This window comes from Schistocerca americana, chromosome 3 (genome assembly GCF_021461395.2).
Source record: "Schistocerca americana isolate TAMUIC-IGC-003095 chromosome 3, iqSchAmer2.1, whole genome shotgun sequence".
Taxonomy (NCBI): domain Eukaryota; kingdom Metazoa; phylum Arthropoda; class Insecta; order Orthoptera; family Acrididae; genus Schistocerca; species Schistocerca americana.
Genome location: NC_060121.1, coordinates 687,156,228 through 687,179,826, shown reverse-complemented (window position 1 = coordinate 687,179,826; position 23,599 = coordinate 687,156,228). Strand labels below are relative to the sequence as shown.

General features: G+C 37.5%; 1 protein-coding gene across 1 annotated transcript in view; it reads left to right on the top strand.

Annotated features, from left to right (window-relative positions):
* LOC124606313 (MAP kinase-activating death domain protein) overlaps positions 1-23,599 on the top strand; it is a 612,624-nt gene that overhangs the window by 229,776 nt on the left and 359,249 nt on the right. The window contains exons 20-36 of the mRNA XM_047138295.1: positions 618-692; positions 7,767-8,013; positions 8,382-8,462; positions 13,393-13,460; positions 14,067-14,238; positions 14,497-14,601; positions 14,704-14,761; positions 14,879-14,975; positions 17,326-17,627; positions 17,693-17,826; positions 20,180-20,248; positions 20,327-20,443; positions 20,539-20,665; positions 20,751-20,822; positions 21,011-21,113; positions 21,183-21,304; positions 21,766-21,800. Of these exons, the coding sequence (XP_046994251.1) occupies positions 618-692; positions 7,767-8,013; positions 8,382-8,462; positions 13,393-13,460; positions 14,067-14,238; positions 14,497-14,601; positions 14,704-14,761; positions 14,879-14,975; positions 17,326-17,627; positions 17,693-17,826; positions 20,180-20,248; positions 20,327-20,443; positions 20,539-20,665; positions 20,751-20,822; positions 21,011-21,113; positions 21,183-21,304; positions 21,766-21,800 (1,984 nt within the window). The remainder of the gene's footprint in view (positions 1-617; positions 693-7,766; positions 8,014-8,381; positions 8,463-13,392; positions 13,461-14,066; positions 14,239-14,496; positions 14,602-14,703; positions 14,762-14,878; positions 14,976-17,325; positions 17,628-17,692; positions 17,827-20,179; positions 20,249-20,326; positions 20,444-20,538; positions 20,666-20,750; positions 20,823-21,010; positions 21,114-21,182; positions 21,305-21,765; positions 21,801-23,599) is intronic.

Genomic DNA, 23,599 nt, shown 5'->3' with positions numbered 1-23,599 from the left:
AGTGGTGACCTCTGTCATCTTCAAAATGTCATGCAACATGTTGAAAGTTGATGTGACAATTTATGAGAGTTTTGTGATGTTCAGTATGCCATGAAAGATGTTGAAAACTAATTCATGACTTATCTTCACTTTTTACACTATTTCTTCAATTATGATACACCAATTATCAAGCACGGCGACCTCGTCAGACACAGAAAACGAGTATACGTAACATGATAATCCTCTTTACCAATCATCACCGGTAGTTTGTTTTGCCCCCTTAAGTGGTCTGCTACAGTGCTGTGGCACAGGGACGTCCCTGTACCAGGACTGCAAATATATACCTTCGAACAAACAAAAAATTGTATATATAATTTTATTTTTTGAGATTATAGAAAACTGTATAACTACCCCTCATAGTCCATGTAATGTACTGAAGTAAATGTATGTAGACCTAAATAAAGATGAATACAACAATGAGACTTGTATCTGAAATTCTCATCTTACTTTATGTTTTCTTATACTGGTATTCTAACATACTGCTAAAGAAGTATGTGATCTGTGTCTCAAATATTCTGAAGTTGTTTGTATTTCACATTCTCTGTTTCTGGTGCCTTCTAATTTTTTGATCACTGAAGTTGAAACTACAAGCCAAAGAAAAAATCAATGAGGCAACTCATGAAGAGGGAAGCTTATTTGCACCTCTTGAACAGGTAATGTAATTCCAATGCAAAGGTTCACTTTATAGCAATCATGGAATGTGCTTAATAGCACTGCCACACATCTGAATCATTATTCCATCTGAGTGGCAGTAGTGAGTTATATGATTTCCTTAGAAGGAGGAGTTAATATAGTTATCAAACACAATAATATTCCAAGTGAATACTGGTAGTGTGCACAAGTAGCTAGAAAAAGAATATTTGATGAATGATGTTAGTTAACCATTTATTTGGTTACATTAGTTTTTCTTTTGTTTTCTGTTGTAGTGGCAGAAGCAATTTTTGTAATTTTATGTCACTGTAACTTCAGATACACGTAAAGCGCAAATAAAATCTTTAGTACACATTCAGAAACCAGATTTCCCTTGAAGTGTATAATTGTATTGACATATATGAACCAGTATCCTTATGTTGGTTAAGCAAGAAGCCTTTTCTTTAGTACTGTGCAGTTAATTAACGTCTTATATGCCCTGAAACATGAAGATGTATAACATTTTTTGCTGCTGCTTGTTTTTATTTTATAGATAGTGAAAACATAATGATAAAATTGTGTACAGTACTTTACTAATACAATTGGGAACTGTCTGGATCATTAACAATATTGGCAATTATTAATACCCAAAATGATTATCTTTGATACAGAAATTCTTTGCTTTTACACTGATAGTTTCAAATGAAAAGAAGATTTTTGCATGCAAGCCTAAATTTAGCTTTTCTCTAGATATATCTGCAATAACTTCAGTTTGAAAGCATTTTGCTTGGCAGTAAGAAAACTAATGAATTGACATTTAAAAATATTTTGCTGCTAAAATAGGTTGAATTTATTTTCCATACATTACTTTATGATGATTGTAAGCTGATTAAAAATGGACATTGATGATACTGCATGCAAAATGTCTGCAGTTAAGCAGAAGAGAAAAAAATCATCTCACAATTGTTTCATTACAGTATTATTTTCTTTCTGTAATTGGGTTTTGAATTACTGTGATAAGTTAAAAGCTGACAGCTGATGATCAATAATTCAAATAGCATATATAAATTAAGGTGCATAAATATTAAGAAATGGCATATGATATTTATCAGTTGGAATAATACAGTCCAGCACCATTCCTTAAATACTGATGTGACACATGAGGAAATCCATTATCAGCATGTAACATTAATTACCTGCTAGCTTCATTTGAAGTGGTCTTTCGGCCTTGATCACTGATTAGTGCTTGATAATAGGAATTTTCAATGAACATATTAACTCTGCAGATACATGAAGTACTTTACAATGCATTTATTTCATCAACCACTCTAAAAGGGCAATCAGATTGCAGTTTCACATTTACCAGTGTTCATAAAAAAAACTTATAAGCCAGGGACTTATATAGACTCATATTAAGTCTGACATAATTCTACGAGTGGCAATATTAACATAACAATATTGTGAGAAGGAAAGTTGCTACTCACCATATAGTGAAGATGCTGAGTTGCAGATAGTCACAACAAAAAGACTCTCACAATGAAAGCTTTCAGCCACTAAGGCTTTGTCAACAATGTACACACATGCATGCACGCACGCACGCACACACACACACACACACACACACACACACACACACACACACACACACACACACACTCACGCAAGTGCAACTCACACATGACTGCAGTCTCAGGCAAATAAAACCACACATATTAATATATGGTCTTCATAGCACTTTGCTTAACCATGAGTAATTGGTTATGACTGAACGTATGGCTATGACTGACTGCTTGGAGGAAACTGAATGTTGTTTGGAGGAGACTCAATGTGACTGTTTGCTGTTGAATGTGTAATTACAACTACAGTGGCATTGTTTACTACACCTATTTATAGAGTATCATAGGAAATTGCCAACAAATTGTGCATCTTCATATTTTTGCGGCACAAAGACTGGTCCATAAAATTTCAGTGTGCAGCCACATAAATTCGACTTCTTCTTCTAATATTTCGGCTGAATACCATCCAACCATTTTCAGAGTGAGGCAAGGTGATTTGCCAACAAATTATTTACTGTATGGTAAAATGCAAATCAATTACATTTTCCATAATAACATAAAATACAATAATTACAGATAACATTCACACAAATTCAGAAATGAAATTATTTTGTTTAGCTATTGAGTCAGTACTCTATTCTTTGAACAAGTTTTTATATTGGATTTGAGCTGGAAGGGTGTATTTTGAAGAGTGGAAATTTCTCCCACATTTGGTACTAAAGCCTACCAAAATTATTCCAGAAACAAAGCCTTATAACTAAAGTCTGTCTGTTTTAGCACTAGAGATTTTGTGTGTTGGATGAGATACACTGCCTGATTAAAAAAAGTGAAGCACTCAAAAGACACGGTCAGATATCAATGTAACATCCTACACATACACACCATCAGCAAGTATGTAAAGGATTAGAGCTGCAGTTATCTGTGACAGATAGAAAGGCCACCAGAGTGCATTAGGTTTGTTTATGTTTAGTGTTATTACCAGATCTGGTAGGGTATGTAACAGACATAAATAGTGTCAGATATTGAGTGATCACTGCAAAGGACATAGAGATGCTACATACTCTTGTGAGACAGCATTATCAGCACCTGAAGAGTTTGAAAGGGGCGTCATTGTGGGTCTCCATTCAGCCAACTGGTCGAATTATCCAGTATGCAGATCTGTGGGGCATTCAGATGTGACAGTGGCCCCATGTTGAATTGCATGGGAACCTGAGGGAAGGCATACTTGTCATCAAGGTTGTGGTTGACTGCATTTGAACATAACAAAGGGAGATATCCATATTGTGCACCAAGCATTTGATATCTATGTGCACCATCTGAGAACAAGCAATGGACTCCCTGCAACGTTTTGGGTCATCCCACACAGTTGTTTGAGAATAGCAGCAGCCGTATAATGGAATTACTATTCCATGCGTAGATTGCCATTAACACTACAACACAAACAGCTTTTTTTTGGAGTGAAGCCATATCAGGGAATCATGAACTGCTGATTGTATTGTGTTCAACAATGAATGTCAGTTCTACACTACCATGAATGACCATCATTGGTGAATAATCCGCAACCTGGGAAGAGGACCTATTTTCTTCTAATGTTTTGGAGAGACATAGTGGTGTTACTTATGATGTCATGAGGCAGGGAGCCATTGGATATGACATCAGGTCACAGCTGGTAATGATTGAGAAAACTCTTGACAGTGCATCGGTATGTCACTGACATCCTGCATCCTCGTGTTAGGTCTCTATGAACTGTTTGCGTCATATTGAGGTATTTCATTGCCAGCAAGACCCATAGGTCAGTCCCCAATAGAACATGTGTGGGATCAGTTTGAACATCAACTCTGTCCCAGTGCTAGTATCGTGTGTGAATCCAGGATGGAGGAGGTTTATAACATCACAAGTGATCTCATGCTGCTAAGTTCTCTGTAAATTTGACTGTAATTTGTAGTCATTGAAATAACATCACATAATCTGTCAAACTGTGAAAATTTATTTAGATTTCTCTTTCCATTCTGGATGCTTAACTTTTTTTTGTCAAGCAGCATATTTTAATATACTTGTCATTTTCTCAGAATAGGTTTTAGATAGAAAGGTTTTATAGAACATTCCCACAAGTGTAAGAACATGCCAAAATTGTCACCACTTGAGATACTTCTGGAATTTCAGACAGCAGTATTGAATAATTGTAAACCCCTAAACAAAAAAAGAATTTACTCTCATCTTAAGACAGATAACTGGTTATAATATTATTAGTACAGGTTTCAGATTGAGCATTTACTATGAGAAGGATTAAAAGAAATTTAATTTAAAATAATATTTCATGGTCATTAAAGCAAAGAATTTGAATACATTGCTATATTCTGGATTCTACCCCCAGTCAGTCATATAATTTCTTTCTGTCTTTTATCTCTTATTTTACCTCTGGCAATGATATGTATGTGAACAATAGCAAGTTGCACTATAGTTGGGAGTCTACAGTAAACTATTGTTCCTCCTATAACTGGGCAGGTAAATCACTTTGAAAGTCACAGGAAGGCAGAAACATACCACCTCAAATACAACAATACCTTGTAAAGCAGTATAGTATTCAAACAAAACTTTTGGTTGAGGACATCTGAGTTGTATCATTTCATTTATGGAATTGATGTTGTAATCAGTTACTATTTTGAGCTTTTAGTGAAGTAATCTACCAGATGACAGAATTGGTCTATAGGAAATGTTCAGTTGTTGCTAATCTTGTTGTCCTATAAGTTGAAATAAAAGTAATACTAAATTCTGGAAAGGGGGGGGGGGGTATTGAACTCATTGTATGAAAACCTTTGAAAGCTATTTTCTATTTAGATAAATCACTTTAACATTCTCTCATATGGGTAAAAATATAGTGGTTGATTACTCCTATAATTCCCATTATTTGAGCATAGCAGTTTATTGAGTATGTGCTTTCAATTTTGTCTATAGTTGTATATATGCTATTGCTTAGAAGGTTCTTTGGTTATTTCGTTTTTTGTGGTTGGATATGATTTATCATCCCCCATTAGTACTTAAAGTTCTCATTATGTTTTATGATTTCATATGTCTCACTGATAATTTTCTGGAAGATTTGGAGCCTACCCCTAAGCATATTATGACCTTTTGGTTTCTGAATTTAACTAACATATTGATTTTGATGAATAATTTGTTTTTGTAAAAAAGAAACAACAGTAATTGATTCTCAGTCTCTATGATATACTCATTAACATTTTGTTATCAGTTTAATGTGATTGAAATATAATATGAATAAATAAAAATTATACTCACCAAATGCCAGCTGGAGAAAACACATAAAAGATGTGGAAACATGCAACTTTTGGAGCCAGTGGCTCCTTGTTCTGAAAGAAGGGTTGTAGGAAAAGAAAGAGGAGTTAAGGAGAAGGACTGGTGAAACTTAGGAAATGGGAAGAGTTATGGAAATGTCAACTAGCACCTCTGATCAGAGAGGACTTGTTGGACAGCATGAAAAACATTGAAAATATGATAAAAAGTTAAAAGTATCAGAAGTTTGTTAATATTTTTGACAACAATGAAAGCAAATTACTTGTAATTGTTGATAATTGGAATAAATTTGCTCTGAAAAATTTTTTTAAACACAAAGAGAACTGTGTAACAATTTTGCAACTGCCCTAGACCCAGTTTTGTAAGTTGTCTGAGGTTCCTCTTGTAACATTTGGAAAAGTGAATTGGGTTTACACCACATTTTTTACAGAAACTGTAGTTTTGTGCTCTTGCTAACAATAGCTTTTCATAATGTAGAAGGAGGCCAATGTCAACAGAAACAGAAAGTGTCTGAAGAGAGTTTGTGTGATATCACCCAACCATAAAGTCATTTTAAGCATTGAGTGAAATTAACCTCATTTTTCTCCATAGTGCAGATAGAAATAACACACTCAGTACGGAATATAAGAGTGCAGTATAGTGTAAAATAATAAAATACAGAATCAGTGTGCAATACATGTTTTACCAGTATGTACCAAGCAAAGTTGAGGGGTGAGAAAGACCCCTGTGGTTCAGTAACCATGAACAAAGAGAGATTCATCACAAATTTAACCGAAGTCAAAGCATAACTGAAAAACATAAGCTGAACATAAAAAATATGAGCTTAAGGAGATCAATGCAAGAAGCTTTCCATTCATTTGCAAATAAAATTTTGCAGTTTTTGTCTTACTTAAACAGATAGAAACCATACATTCAGTTTCTTAGTGCTATACTGTCTCCAAAATGCAAGATGATAGGAGGGTGAAATACTGAATTTGGTGTTCTAAAATTATTTTACTATTTTATATCATAATATGGTTACTCCTTTCACTCAACACACAAGTTCTAAAATGGAAGATATTGAGGTATGTGATTATGGAACAGAAAGTCACCTAAAATCACTAAACTGTGGCAAGGCATCTGAGATGTATAAGATACCTACAGGATTCTACAGGTTTTGTGCTAAAAAAACTTGCTACTTTCCTAACAGGACTTTATCATAGATTGTTGCAACAAAGTCGACTGCCAAGTATTTGGCAACACTACTCATTCCGATTTCCAAGAAGGGTCTTTGGACTGATGTACATAATTATATAAGCTCAATTTGCTGAACCCTGTCTGTTGTAGAATTATGGAAGGAGTTTCATGGTCATGCATTATGATGTTTTTAGAGAACAGAAATCCCCTTTATAAAAATCAACATGGATTCCACAAAAAGAAGGCTTTCAGATTTAATCTCAGTATCTGATTGCCCTTGAGAGCCGGGGTGCCATAGATAGGGCTGCCCATGTTGATGCCGTGTTCCTCTACTTTAAGAAGGCATCCATTGCAGTTCCACACTGTCATTTAGTGAACAAATTAAGAGCTTACTAAATGTAGGACTGGATTTGTGACTTGCTTCAGGACTACCTATCAGATACAATGGGCTGAATTTGTCTAATGGAAAGATGATTTCAGGAGTAGCCTACTTCGTCCATAGTGATGTAAAGTGGAATGATCATATAAAACTAATTGCAGGAAAATAAGATACCAGGCTGAGATTTGCTAGAGGAATCATATGGAAATTTAATTCATCCACTAAAGAAGTGGCTTACAGAACACTTCTTGAATATCCATGTTTTTGCAAGGGATTGTTTAATGAGCATTATGGGGATGCTCAGTGAACTCCAGTAGGAGACACAAGAAGAGGGGTGTTGTGCACCACAGGTAGTCATTCCACCCATGCATCATTCACAAATGTATCAGGGAAGGGGAGGTTCCTTAATAGTGGTACCAGAAGAACTCTCCACCACACACTGTAAGTGATTGTACAGTGCAATGTAAATATAGATGTGGACACATCAAAACAAAATTTGTGTTTTAAATGACTAGGATGTGAATAACAAGGTGACACATATTTAATTTCCCAGTGAGATGTTGTACAAGTAGATCTTAAAATGTACAGAATGTTTATTAAAGTGTAGAAATAAAATTATTAGCAGCATTGTTGTTTTATATTCCATTCTCATGATGTTTGTGTATGTGTATATGCAGTTTACTATCCAGGCCAAAAAAGCAGCTGAAGAGGCTTCAAAATCCGTCCAAGAAGCATCTAAGACAGCTCTGGAAGCCAGTAAGACTGCAGCTGGTGTCAGCAAGAATACATTTGAGGATTTGACATATGTTGGAAAGAGTACCTTGGGTGATCTAACAAAAAGTGCCAAACAGGCTGCAGCAAAGAAAGGATTTATTAAGGTAACTTTTTCATCTGGTAATCAACATGTATACACTGTAAATCAGGGTAGTCAACCTTTTTTACCTACTGTCCACTTTTGTATCTCTGTTAGTAGTAAAATTTTCTAACTGCCCACTAGTTCCACAATAATAATGTTTTATAGAGTACCATAGTGACGTATCTTTATAAAGTTTATAAAACCAGAGTTACAGCAAGTTAAGAATTTACCAAATAGTTTATGACAAGATTGTAAGAAAACCTAATGAAAATGTTTTTAAAACTTCTACCACCATCTGTCAACTGTGAAAGCTGGAAAACCCACTAGTGGGCACTAGGTGACCTGGTTCACTACCACTGGCGTAAATTATAAAAGACTATTATCTTTTTGCAATTGAAATGTAGTACACTCATCTTTAGACTTGTGTTTATATCAGACTTCCTACAAATTCATGAGCTTACATTCTATGTGTCAAGCTCTTCTGTGTCTAAATGGTTGAAAACAATTCTTCTGGCTGGTTGTGCAGTTTTCATTTTTAATTTATACTTTATAAATGAGTCAAGATTTTTTTAAAGGTCATTAGTATTTTGACTGTTTTGATGCTGGCCGCCCTTATTCCTATTGTGTTCATCTCTATGTGTAACTGCTCACAGAACATACACTAAAATCTTTTTTGCATATTCTAGTCTTTACCTGCCTCTGCCTTTTTCCTCCATGGTTGTCCTTTCTGGTACCAAGTTAAGTATTCCTTGATGCCATTGCAAGAACACCTAACCACACCATTAACTGGTCCCTTCATCACTCCTTTCCTCATCTGCTCTTTGTAGTATTTCTTTATCTCATACTTCATCTTCCCTCTTAATTTTTAACATACTTCAGTAGTACCACATTTAAATGTTCCCAGCCTCTTTTTCTCTGGATCCCCAACACTATACATCTTACTTCCATACAATGATGTACCATAAATGAACACTTTCAGTGACTTACTCCTTGTTTCCATATCAACAGGCCTCTTTTTCTATTTAAGCTTTCTTCATTTGTGTCAGTCTACCACTGGTTCTTCCTTGTTTTTGTGGCCACCCTGCCTAATATTGTTGCCCAGGTAAGTGAACTATTTCACTAATGTGTCATTCCATATTTTTTATGTTAGCTTGTTGTTATTCTTCTTTTTACTACTCTTACCATCTCCATGCTTTGTTTATCCTTGAACCATGTTGTGTGCTAGGCATGCTGCCAATTTCTTTCAACACATCAACCAATTCTTATCCACCTTTGCCCATAAGAGCTATGTTGTCTGTGAATCCTAACATTTGATTCTGCTCCTGTTACACACAAGATAAGAATTAATTTATTTTGTTTCTTTACTTTTGTCCGTAATGACTGTGTTGTCTAAGAATCTTGCACACAAGATATGAATTAATTTACCTTGTCTGTTCATTACATGTATAATGTTATGTACACACATCAAAAAAAGTTTTGCATCACCCCAGTTCCCAGAACTCCTGAAGATAGTTGTTGACTTTGGATACTGTATCACAGACACAGTCCCTTTGACTGTTCAGAGATGTCACTAAACCTGCCCAAAGATGTAAACAAACATGCATGAGCAGTGCCTATTAGGTGGAGGGGGTCTGACAGCTAGTCATTTCCAGTCATTCCACCAGGAAGGAGTTGGTTCTCAACAAGGGAAGTGTCCAAGCATCTTAGAGTGAACCAAAGCGATGTTGTTCAGACATGGAGGAGATACAGAGAGACAGGAACTGTCGATGACATGCCTTGCTCAGCCCGCCCAAGGGCTACTACTGCTGTGGATGACCACTACATACAGATTATGGCTCAGAAGAACCCTGACTGCAACACCACCATGTTGAATAATGCTTTTCATGTAGCCACAGGACGTCATGTTATGACTCAAACTGTACGCAATAGGCTGCATGATGAACAACTTTACTCCCGATGTCCATGGCGAGGTCCATCTTTGCAACCATGACACCATGCAGTGCGGTACACATAGGCCCAACAGCATGCCAAATGGACTGCTTAGGATTGGCATCATGTTCTCTTCACTGATTAGTGTTGCATATGCCTTCAACAAGAGAATCGGCAGAGGCGTGTTTGGAGACAACCTGGTATGGCTGAATGCCTTAGACACACTGTCCAGTGAGTGTAGCGAGGTGGAGGTTCCCTACTGTTTTGGGGTGGCATTATGTGGAGCCAACGTACACCGCTGGTGATCATGGAAGGCGCTGTAATGACTGTATGATACGTGAATGCCATCCTCTTACCGATAGTGCAACCATATGGGCAGCATATTGACAAGGTATTCATCTTCATGGACGACAATTCGCACCCCCATCATGCACATCTTGTGAATGACTTCCTTCAGGATAACGACATCACTCAACCAGAGTGGCCAGTATGTTCTCCAGACAAGAACCCTATCAAACATGGAATGATGGCTGTGTAATGCTGGAATGGGAACATGGTAGGGGCTGGATGGGTGAAGACAGTGACAAATGAAGGTAGAGGCCAGGAGTGTTGTGGGAATGTAGGATGTATTGCACAGAAAGTTTCCATCTGCAAAATTCAGAAAAGCTGGTGTTGGTGGGAAGGATCTATATGGCACAGGCTGTGAAGCAGTCATTGGAATGAAGGATATCATGTTTGGCAACATGTTCAGTAACAGGGTGGTCCACTTGTTTCTTGGCCACAGTTTTTCAGTGGCCATTCATGCAGACAGACAGCTTGTTGGTTGTCATAGCCACATAGAATGCAGCACAATGGTTGCAACATACCTTGTAGATCACATGACTGGTTTCACACGTAGCCCTGCCTTTGATGGGATTTTTTTATTTTATTTTATTTTATTTTATTTATTTCGTATTCCATTAATCCGTATTGTGATAAATCACAAGGATGTGGAATGAGTCATGATTACATACAACAGATATAATACACATATATAAAATGACAAAAATGTACCATAAGATTATGAATAAGTTTGTAGGTTAAAATCAAATCAAAGGTATAGCTCAAGTAATATAAAACAATACCTAAAAAGGAAATATAGTACATTTTCCAAATTAAACAAATAATACACATATATAAAATGACAAAAATGTACCATAAGATTATGAATAAGTTTGTAGGTTAAAATCAAATCAAAGGTATAGCTCAAGTAATATAAAACAATACCTAAAAAGGAAATATAGTACATTTTCCAAATTAAACAGTTAATGTGATCTATAGCAAACAAATTTTTATCAGTATAAAAAATCATTGCTTTATCTGTAGATACTCATCAAGAGAATAGAAGGAATTTACCATTAGGTATTCTCTCAATTTACATTTAAAAGTAGGTAAGACATTAATGTGATCTTTAATACCTGATGGAAGGGAGTTGAAAATTTTTGTGGCTGAATAATGAACACCTTTCTGAACAAGACTTAAATGTTTCAGATCCCTGTGTAGATCATTTTTAGACCTAGTATTATGATCATGACATTCACTATTAGTTTTAAAAAGAGATAGGTTGTTAGAAACAAAAATCATCAAAGAAAATATGAATTGAGAGGTAAGTGTTAATATTTGTAACTTATGAAACAGACTTCTGCAAGAATGTCTTGGATGAACACCACTCATGATTCTAACAGCTCTCTTCTGTGCAGTAAATATTTTTTTGGCTAAAGGCTTGTTGCCCCAAAATATTATGCCATACGACATGATAGAATGAAAATAACCAAAGTAGGCAGCTTTAGTAGCGTCCTCATCACCAATGGGGGTGATTACACGCAGAGCATAAGTTGCCACACTGAGCCTTCTATGTAGGTCTAAGATATGCTCAGACCAGTTCAGCTTGCCATCAATTAGAATCCCCCAAGAACTTAGATGATTCACAGTGTAGTATATTTTGGTTACCACAGTTTAAGTGGCATACTTCATTTTCTTGTTGAGATGTGTGAAATTGCATATACTGAGTTTTCTGAATGTTTAGAGTTAGTCCGTTGCACTTAAACCAGTGTAGGATGTCAACGAGTACAGCATTACATTTATTTTCTAGGTCACTGTTAGTTCGACTTTCAAGCAGAATAGTGGTGTCATCGGCAAAAAGAGTAAATTTACACTCGGTGTCTGTGCAAAGTGGGAGATCATTGATGAAGATAAGGAAAAGCAAAGGTCCTAGGATGGACCCCTGAGGCACACCACACTTTAATGTGCCCCAATCAGAAGAAATGGGACTATCATTGGCACCATTAATTATCACCTTCTGTTTTCTGTTTTGCAGATATGATTCTATCCATCTACCAATGCTACCTCGCAAGCCATAAAAATTAGCCTTATGTAAGAGAATGTTGTGGTCCACACAGTCAAAGGCCTTAGACAAGTCACAAAAAATTCCAATAGGTGACATTTTATTATTTATTGACTCTAAAATTTCATTTGTGAGAGAAAAAATAGCCTGCTCAGTTGATCTACCTTTTTGGAAACCAAACTGGTTTCTGTTGAGTATGTTGTGGCTGTTAAGATGTTCTACAATTCTTGTATACATTAGTTTCTCTAATACTTTTGAGAAACTACTTAGTAGTGATATTGGACGGTAGTTAGATAAATTAGTTTTGTCACCCTTCTTGAAAAGTGGTTTCACAACGGCAAGCTTTAATCTCTCTGGGACAACACCTTGCTGGATAGACTCATTAAAAATGTGACACAGGACTTGACATATGTGGTCACTACAATGCTTCAGTATTTTTGGTGAAATGTTGTCAATACCAGTGGAATTTTTATTTTTTAAGGCCTTGATGGTATTTTTAACTTCAGTAATAGTAACTGGGGCAATACAAATTGGGTCATACGTGTTAGGGTTAGCTCTGTGTAATAAATGCGTAGCAGCATTTAAGGAACCGTTACAACCTACTTGTTCTGCTGCAGTTATGAAGTGATTGTTGAATATGTTGGAAACTGTTACAGGATTATGAATAACCTCATCCTTATAGCTTATCTCTGTGGTATTAACATTCTTGTTACTCTTGCCACACTCTCTCTTTATAACATTCCAAACTGCTTTTATTTTGTTCTCAGATTTATCAATTTCAGACTTAATATACAGGCTCTTGGATTTGTTTATCACCCTTTTTAAAATTTTACAATATAACTTAAAATGAGACCTTTCAAGGGGATCATTTGATACTCTTAGTGAGGCATGTAACTCCCTCTTAGTCCTGCAAGAAATTTTTATACCTCCAGTAATCCATGGTTTACTGGAAGAAACCTCATTGTTCTTTCTGACAGTTTTTTTTGGGAAAGCCATTTCAAATACAGATATAAATTGATTTTAAAAAAGGTTAAATTTATCATTAACATCTGATGTGCTGTACACTGGCTCCCAATCTATCTGTGACAAATAGTCGTTAAAGGCAGACACAGTTTCAGTGTTTATACATCTATAGGACCTATAGGTGTGGGAGATTTTATTGCACAAACTGATGTTATTTACTTTCAGAAGTTGTCCATCATGGTCAGACAGGCCATAAATTACTTTGCTCACACTAGCACTGTTGACTCTATTCTTGTCAATGAAAATATTATCTAGAAGGCTCTTGCAATTTTCTGTAACTCTAGTGGGCCAGGTAACCATCGCAGCCAAGTTGTAAGAATTCATTAGGTGGTCCAGGTCAGTTTTGAGGTTGTTATCAGTTAAGAAGTTGACATTAAAGTCACCTACAATTATTAAATTTCTAGTTTTAGAGAACAATTTGGTCAAAAGAGATTCTAACTTATTCATAAAGATGCAAAACTTCCCTGCTGGAGCTCTGTAAATTGCAAACACAGTAAGTAACATGTCCTTTGCAGAAATTTCAGTCCCGCAAACTTCAAAATGTTGATCTACACAATACTTACTTAGATCTAAAGATTTATAAATGATTTTACTGTCTATATAAATTACAGCACCACCTTTCTCCTTACTTGTTCTGCAGTAATGAGTAGCTAGATCATACCCATCAAGCTGCAGCCCATCAATTCCAACTGTTACATGATGCTCAGTAAGGCATAAAACATGAGGACGGTCAACAGTGTCCATGTCCCCTAAATTTACAGATAAAAATTCTAATTTACTTTTGAGACTTCTGATATTTTTATGAAGAATAATAAGATTCTTATAGCTACCTCTACTGTCCTTCTGCTGGTCTGCTTGTCCATTAACACCGTTAGTCCCCGTTGCACTCAAAACTGTGTTGGATACATTAAGACCTATGTCGCAGCTGGAGATTTGTTCACTAGATGTCGTTGGCGAGGTCTGGTGGGTGCTGGCCATAAAAAATCACTGTTTCTTTTTGGAATTCTTCTTTCTCTCGTAGAAAATCGGGGATTACCTTTTATCCTTGGAGATACTGCATCGGAATTATTTTCCAGTCCTTGAAGTTCTTTGGGTGGAACTTCATCATATGGTATTAATATGTCATTGGCAGTGACAGGGTGAGACACAGCTATACATCTGTTTCTTGTATTCACATTGGTTCCCTGTCTATCTTGGCATGAATTGGTTTCTACAGTACCGGTACAAAATCTGACCTTTCTTGCAGAGCTGGTTGTAAGTGTTTTTACTACATCACACCGTTTCCATGGGTTTGATACTGATGAAGCAATGTTCCTGCACAGTCTGAGCTTTCCTGTTTTGTTCAGGTGTAGTCCATGATTAGTGTAATCAGGCCTTTGCAAGAATAAATTGACATCAATTACTTTCACATTAACAAAATTAGATGACAAATTCATTATATATTCATTAAATCTGTACACTGTTTCGTTGACTTCTGGCTTGTCATAACAGTAGGGAACGGTACATAACAATAGCTTTGTATGATCAAGTGCTGCAGTCAACTTTTCTAAGTCTGGAATAAAGTTGTTTTTCTTACGAATGTCATTTATTCCTGCAAGGATAATAACTGCATCGTCCAAATTGAAATCACTAGTAAGATCTGATGCCCCTTCAACTACACCACTGAGGCATGCATTTGGTTTAACAACAGATGATGTGTAGTACTTGGGTTTCAAAAATTCATTTAGCAATGATGCACAGTTTCGCCCATGACTGTCCGATAGTAATAAAATCTTATTCGTTGGCTGACTCTCAATTGGTCTTTTTGTCGCATTTTTAGGAACATTGTCTCGTCCTACCACCTGAGTAGATTTCTCTGTTTCATCAATTTTATCACTTAAGGCACTAAAACGGTTGCTTGTATTCAGATAATATAACTGCTGAGAAACGAGATGTTTTGGTATCTTCTTGGGCTGGTGACAATTTGTGCTCTCGTCTTGGGATTCACTTTTGTTCTGTTGACTTCTGGCAGACAATGTGACATTTTCAGCTTTCAGTCTTTGCAGTTCTTCTAACAACACGGAAATTATTTCTTCCTTGCTGTCTATAGTGCCCACTTTTACGCAATTATCACATTTCCATATCTCTTGTTTTGAGTCCACCTTTGCACAGTTATAATGATAAACAATTTTACACTTAAAGCACATAATACCTGTAACGACTTTCTTTCTGCATGAGCATAGTTTGCTGTTTGTTATTTCTTGAAGCGCAATTTCGTGGCTGTATGATGAAGTTGATGCTAAGCAAACACTGAGTTTCTCATTTTTTACTACCACCTTCATAATTAAATAACAAGAGATGCACTTCCCATCACTAAATACGTCGAACTTCTTACACTTCACACAAACTTCGGATTGTTTGCTTTTATTTGCGGAACTCATGCTGTTCTGTTTACCGATCGTCAACATGGTTTCTTTTTCACAGTTTATAGATGCATCACAGTTTTTTTCAGATACTTTTAACACAATATAACACGTAATACATAACTGGTCACAATACCAACCGACATTTCTGCAAAATGCACACTTTTCTTCATTAAATTTACATTTATTACTGGAACTAACACACTCGCGAATTTCATTCGGCGCCATCTTGGCCTGCATGTAATGTAAGTGACCGGACTGGAGTATGTGGTGGTGGGAGGATGTATGTCTTGCATCTAGGTCTATTACATGGGTATGAGCCATAGGGTAGTGATTGGGAGCAAGGGTTGTGTAAGGATGGATGAGTATATTGTGTAGGTTTGGTGGATGGTGGAATACCACTGTGGGAGGGGTGGGAAGGATAGTGGGCAGGACATTTCTCATTTCAGGGCGCGACAAGAGGTAGTCGAAACCCTGGTGGAAAATGTAATTCAGTTGCTCAGGCCTGGGTGGTACTGAGTTACGAGGGGAATGGTCCTCTGTGGCCAGATGGTGGGGCTTTGGAAGGTGGTGGGAGAATGGAAAGATAAGGCACAGGAGATTTGTTTTTGTACAAGGATGGGAGGATAATTATAGTCAGTGCAGGCTTCAGTGTGACCCTCGGTGTATTTTGAGAGGGACTGCTCTTCACTGCAGAAGCGACATCATGGGTGACTAGGCTGTATGGAACGGACTTCTTGGTATGGAATGGGTGGCAGCTGTTGAAGTGGAGGTATTGCTGGTGGTTAGTAGGTTTGATATGGACGAAGGTACTGATGTAGCCATCTTCGAGCCAGAGGTCAACATCCAGGAAGGTGGCTCGTTGGGTTGAGTAGGACCAGGTGAAGCAAATGGGGGAGGAGTTGTTGAGGTTCTGGAGGAATGTGGATAGGGTGTCCTCACCTTCAATCCAGATAGCAAATATGTCATCAATGAACTGGATATTTAGGAAGGATTCCTTTACACCCCTTTGCTCTTCTTTTGAAGCCTCCACTCCACTATTTTGAAAATGATTGAGTAGGTACAGTGGATGGTCGAAGTTTGGACATGCTCACTTTGTCTTCATGTGAGTTTGCGCCCATGTGCTCTTATAGAGACCATACTCTCTTCCATATGCAATAGCATTATGGTCCCTTTAACATTTTTCATTTTATAACCTCCACCTCATTTCTTTTTGAATGACCCTAATATATAAAACTGGATGATGGGTTAAATTTTTATGATAGTAACAAATGTACAAGATGTTATGCATATGGGCTCATGTTAGTTTATAGTTTGTGCTATGTGTGTGGGGACTATGAATTATGGTTCCATGGGGGGTGATCACTGTGGGCCAAAATAAAGGATTCTCATTGAGGCTCTCCCATGGATATGTACATTCTGTGTAAAAGATAGGAAGATCACAGTACAAGAGGCAAAGATTTGTACCCATCAGGTAGAAATTTAGACAGTGAAAATTGAATTAGAGGAGATAAGGGAGGAAAAAGGAAATTGGGATGTGGGAAAAGGTAACAGGAAAGGGATGAAGGTGGAGTAGTTTGCATAGTTCTGTAATTGTTTAACTAAAGAACATATATTGCCTCCTGCTGCTTTTTAAAGAATAGGAGCCTCATTCAGCTCTAGAACAAAACAGAGCACAACAGACCATTAATAAGAATTTAAGAGACAGATCAGAAACTAAGCTAAGTAGAAAAATATATTGCTTTCTGCTGCTTTTTAAAGAAGAGGAGCCTCATTCAGCTTTAGAACAAAACAGAGCACAACAAACCATTAATAAGAATTTAAGAGACAGATCAGAAACCAAGCTAAGTAGAAAAAAGACCTTTCTTCTGAGTAGCAGTCATGGGAGCAGTATGGCAGCACTCGCAGGAAAAAATTGTGATCATGCTACCAGATCACAAGCATTGTAAAACCTAGTGCTAGCCTTAGCCAGATAATGCAGGATATTAAGGTACTGACTTGGTGTCTGAGTGAAGAAGAGCAGGTATTGGTATTTAAGGGAGCTGGCTATAACCTGACCAAGAATAGAGAATACAGTACCAGGAGTGACCTGGAGAAGCTAAGTGCAGTAAAATCATGCTCAAGTGTGGATTCTGCAATAAATGGTAAATCTGGGAAAAATTTGGGAAAAGCTGGGAATTTTTTTTAGAATTCTTGGAATTTTTCACTACTTTTGTTTTCTGTTAGTTTTTTGTAATTTTTATCATTAAGAACTGATACTCTAACAAAGAATGTTACTTCAGCCCGATATTGGAAAATAACACTGAAGCAGTAAAACATAAATGAGAGCAGCATAATACCAAAATAAAACTTTAGTTGCAAAGAAAATGTGCCATTTACAACAACAAAACACAGTACACAAACATCTGCTGAGAGCAAAATATGTCAAAGGCTTTGGAATGAAGACTATGCAGTATTTTGTAACAACAAACTGCTTTTAATGAGCATGATATTGCAGCTGTTTACATTTCTAACATGTTGCAGGGAAGTATTGTGAATGATCTATTGAGAAGCACTATTTTCAAAGTAAATTTCCTTTCACAGAAGATGAACTATGTTACTTGTGAGAATGTGTGATATGTTTCTTAAATCACAGACTGCCTGAATCTCAGTCAAAACTTAACACTTTGAGGACCAAATGCTTAGAAATATTTTGGGACCAGAAGACTAGCCACTTATGCCATTATTTAAAATTTTAGTGGCACTTTTTTGTTTGTTATATCATAAAGGTACCAGACACTAATAAAAGGCAAAGATCCAAGGTTAGTTTTTCATATTTTTTTAGTTCTTTCATAGTGTACAAATCATGCAAAAAATGTATAATTATCCTTCAGAAAAAATTGCAAGGTCAGTTTTTCAAGTTATTTCACATGTAATTGGCTTTTCTATGGAAAAATTGAAGTGCTGTATAGAACATTTATCCAGTCAGATAATCAACAAAATGTTTGGTGCACAGTAGTGAAAATTATAACTGTGCTTGTCGGAAATATTCAGCTGGTACAATTTAAGCTGTACTCTTAGGATCTGCTTAACCAAACCCTCGTAAAAATATAGCAGAAAAATTTGATAACTAATATTATATGTGAAAGCTTAGGTTTTTGTTGAACCTATACTGTATGTATATTAATTTAAACCATTAACTTTTCCTATTTGTGCACTTACTTACTTTACTTTCTGTGTCTGGGTAAGAACATCTAAATTCTCTTCTTCTAAAACTCTGCAGCTTTAATTAACTTGTCATTGCACAAAAATAAATCTTCCGCTGTGCAAACAAACTCCATCCTTGGGCAAATAAGCAAATGTTTAACTGTCTGTGTTTCTCTACATACACTCTGGTCATCTTCAAAGTACCCTCACTTGACCATATTTACTTTGCATTTTGCAACTCATGTTCCCAATTTATTCGCTGCTCTACACGTACTATACTGTAGTTGCTGCTCTCAGGTTTGTATTTTGTAGGGGGTCCAACCATAAAGAAGGGCAGTGGGTCTCAGGACAGCTTTCTAGCAGTACTGTCGTGGGATAAAGCTCTTTCTAGACTTAAGACAAGTTGGAACTATTTGGTGGCTGTACATCAAGTGCCATGCATCAATTTGCTGCTTTTTCTTCTCTGTTTCACTGTCTACTTTACGTCTGATATTCATGTGTTCACACTACTGAACAGTGATGTTGCTATTGACTGAGTACATCTCACCCTATGCCATGAATATCTGCTGTCATTGGCTACTGAGATCACATGACTTGAGCTGTGACTGCCTAACAAAAGCACAGCACTATCTTGATTTCAATGCTTTGGAAGCTACTGTGCTATATTTGGTGGAATTTGTGTTTCTTCTTCTGTAATATGAAAATATGCAATGAAGATGCTGCTGTGTTTCAAAGATCTTTCCACAACACATTGTTTTTTTGGTGTGTTTCTTTTCCTACAGTGCCTGGAAGTTCTATGCAGGTGTATAAAACCTTTACCATGCAAAAGACTGATTATTTTTATAGCTCTGAGGAAAATATATTGTGACTTTGCACTGAAGAAAATGTACTTTCACCTGGGCTATCTTCTCTGAACTTTTTAAGTAGCGCATCGTCTTGGTTGGCATTGGTGTTGATCTCCACTCTTCAACAAACGCTCTCAGCAAAGTGAATCTTCTTTGGTGTGAACCATGATTTGGTCATAACTAAAGAGTGATCAGTATCATCATCAGCATTGTGATATGTACAGGATTAAGGATGTGATGTTGGTCGCATCTTCTGAATATCTGCTGTCATTGGCTACTGGGATCACGTGACATGAGCTATGACTAGCTAACAAAAGCACAGCAATCTGATGCCAATGGCCCGAATGTGTGTGTTTCCATGTTACTTTGTGCATGGCTCTGTTCCGGAAGGAAGTGTTAGTGATGCAGAGCAAAAGAGAGGTGCAATGTTTCAACAGTTGCTGCCCATTCTTGTTCATATTTTCAGTGCCATGTGGGTCAATGCAGTCAGGCCGCTTGTTCCGTGTATTCCCAATCCTTTCATTGAAGTCTCCCAGTAGCATGAGGTTATCTGATCCACAAACATTCTTCAAACATTTCCTTAGATCTTTGTAAAATTTGTCTTTGTCTTCAGGTGGCACTTTAATAGTGGGAGCATATGCTGAGATTAATATGATGGGGCCCGATGTCCTTAATCTGAAAGTTGTTAATCATTCAGAAATAGATTTTGGTTATTCACGGCACCTAAGCAGTCTGTTTTATTCTGCAATGCCAACCAACTCCATGCTCATATTTGTCTCCAATTTCTCTCCATTTCCAGAAAAAGGTGTAATTATCTTCACACAGGCTGCCTTTCTCTGAGAGATGAGTTTCCTGTAATGCAGCCACTCAGTGCAAAAATGCAGCAGTTCTCTGTCAATTATGGCTGTTTTTTTGACTGCAGGGGCAGTATCTGTAGGAGTGTCATGTCTGGGTAATATAGACATTCCAGGTGTCAAATTGTGTTATTGAATTATTGGTTTTATTCATATGAGCTGCTTTATTATGGTTTTTTCCAGATGTCTCAATAACCAACCTAGTATCAAGCACTGCAAGATGCTTGCTGCTCCATACACTCATATAACTACAAGGTGGGGAATGGACTAGTACCTTACTAACTGAGAGGTGGCCTAGTTTGAGGCAGGTGCTAAATAGTTAATTAGCCACAATGGACAATCCCACTGATGAGAGTTATCCTGGTGCATGCACACACATCCCTCAGCGCAGGGCTTAAAACCAGCAACTGTGAATCCCCATTATGTTGTCTGCACCTTTGCAGGAGAAAGTGGAGTATCCTCTCCATAGGCACTGCATCACCTGGGACTTATTTAAAAACCATGAACTTGCCCAGCATTCATGACTTTCTCTCAACCCAAACAAAGGTTTCCACAGGAGTGATGGATCACTAAGTGTGAAGTTGAGTGGGTTGCAGAAGTTGCCAACTTGTTCAGGTTGAACCGTGCTGTTGCCGTGGTACTCTGGATCCGTTGTCTTTTTCACTAAGCATATGCACCATACTGAAGCCCTCCTGCACCACTGCAGCTGCCATTGGGGAGTTCACCCACAAACTTAGGTTAGGGTCGTGCATCCAAGCCCGTAGAAATGGGATGAGAGAGTTAGGAAACTGAAAGTCACCCTCAGGTCTCGAAACCTAATTCTGTGGGGTTGAAAAAAAAAAAAAAAAAGAGTTGGCCAAGGGAGGCTGACAGGAAAGAAAACAGGAGGGGTCTGACACAAGAAGGTGGAAGTAATCTTAGACTCAGCTTGGGGCCCCACGAATGCCACCCGCAAACTTCTAGATGACGCCATCTTCCCCTCATCAGTTTGCCTAATGTCTAGCACATTAACAGATGCAAATTCTGACCCAAATTTCTCAAGCTGTTGGTTTTGTTTTTCTAATATTGTATATAGTGGAACATGCAATATCAAATCCAATCATAATAATGTTTCACTTCTCACCTTTCTCACATCTTCTAATGACGTCCAGTTTTTAATGGATTGTGAACGTCAAATGTTAGCATTTTACTGTTGTAGGCATACTTTTGCTCCGTTTGAAAAACAAATTCACAGTATGTATAAAAATTTTACTGTGCTATAGGCTATTTGATAGTCATACATTGAAATGCCAAAGCAACTGGTACAGGCATGCGTAATCAAATACAGAGATATATAAACAGGCAGAATACAGGACTGTGGTCGGCAATGCCTATATAAGACAACAAGTGTCTGGTGCAGCTGTTAGATCAGTTGCCGCAGCTACAATGGCAGGTTATCAAGATTTAAGTGAGTCTGAACTTGGTGTTATAGTCGATGCATGAGGAATAGGACACAGCATCTCTGAGATAGCAATGAAGTGGGGATTTCCCATATGGCCATTTCATGAGTGTACCGTGAATATCAGGAACCTAGTAAAACATCAAATCTCTGACATCACTGCGACCAGAAAAAGATCCTGGAAGAATGAGACCAATAACAACTGAATAGATTCCTTCAACATGACAGAAGTGCAACTCCTTGGTAAACTGCTGCATATTTCAATGCTGGGCCATCAACAAGTGTCAGCATCTCAACCATTCAACAAAACATCATCAATATGGGCTTTCAGAGCTGAAGGTCCACTTGTGTACCCTTGATGAGTGCATGACACAAAGCTTTACGCCTTACCTGGGTCCATTGACATTGACATTGGACTGTTGATGATTGGAAACATGTTGCCTGGTCAGACGAGCCTCGTTTCAAATTGTATGGAGCTGATGGACATATACGGGTGTTGAGACAGCCTCGTGAATCCATGTACCCTGCTTGTCAGCAGGGGTTTGCTCAAGCTGGTGGAGGCTCTGTGATGGTGTGGGACATGTGCAGATGGAGTGGTACGGTCTCTGATACGTCTAGATATGACTCTGTCAGGCGACATGTACATAAGCATCCTGTCTGATCACCTGCATCCATTCATGTCCATTGTGCATTCCAACAGACTTGGGCATTTCCAGCAGGACAATGCGATACCCCACATGTCCAGAACTCCTACAGAGTGGCCCTAGGAACACCCTTCTGAGTTTAAACACTTCCACTGGCCAGTTAACTCCCCAGACATGAACATTATGGAGCATACCTGGGATGCCTTGCAGTGTGCAGTTCAGAGGAGATCACCACCCCTTTGTACTTTTACGGGTTTATGGACAGCCCTCCAGGATTCATTGTGTCAGTTCCCTCCAACTACTTTAGACATTAGTCAAGTTCATGCCACATAGGGTTCTGGCACTTCTGCATGCTCGCAGAGCCCTACATGATATTAGGCAGGTGTACCAGTTTCTTTGGCTCTTCAGTGTATAAGTAGCTGAATATTGATGCAATACACTGACTTTATCAAAAAAACTATGAAATTAAATCTCACAACACTGATAAAAATGTAGAGTAGTGTAAATTTAGGTCTACTGAATGAAGAAGTGTTGATACCAACTAGAAGCTAACAGGTTTGTCTTGGCGAGAATACATTCATTGAGGCAGACAATAGTTACTGATGAGATGCCACACGAGTGGTTCTGATGTTTCTTAAAGATGTCAGATTGTGCTGTCAACTGTGCCAAAGAAAATTTCCTGATGCATCATAGACTGCCATGTCTGCCAGATTATATCGAGTGTCAGGTAGTCACGGTCTTAGTGTAGTTTTCCTGTCTGAGCACCACAGAATCACAGGAATGTTAAACACAGAGGACTGTAAAGCTGCAGCCCAGTTTTTGAAGGGAAAATATGAAGAAAGAAGTAGTTGTCATGTGTGTAACACAGTACAGATATATTGACATCAGTAGTATCTGTGTATATCAGCAATTTAAAGCCTGTGCTTGTGAATTGTTGTTACTGGAATAGT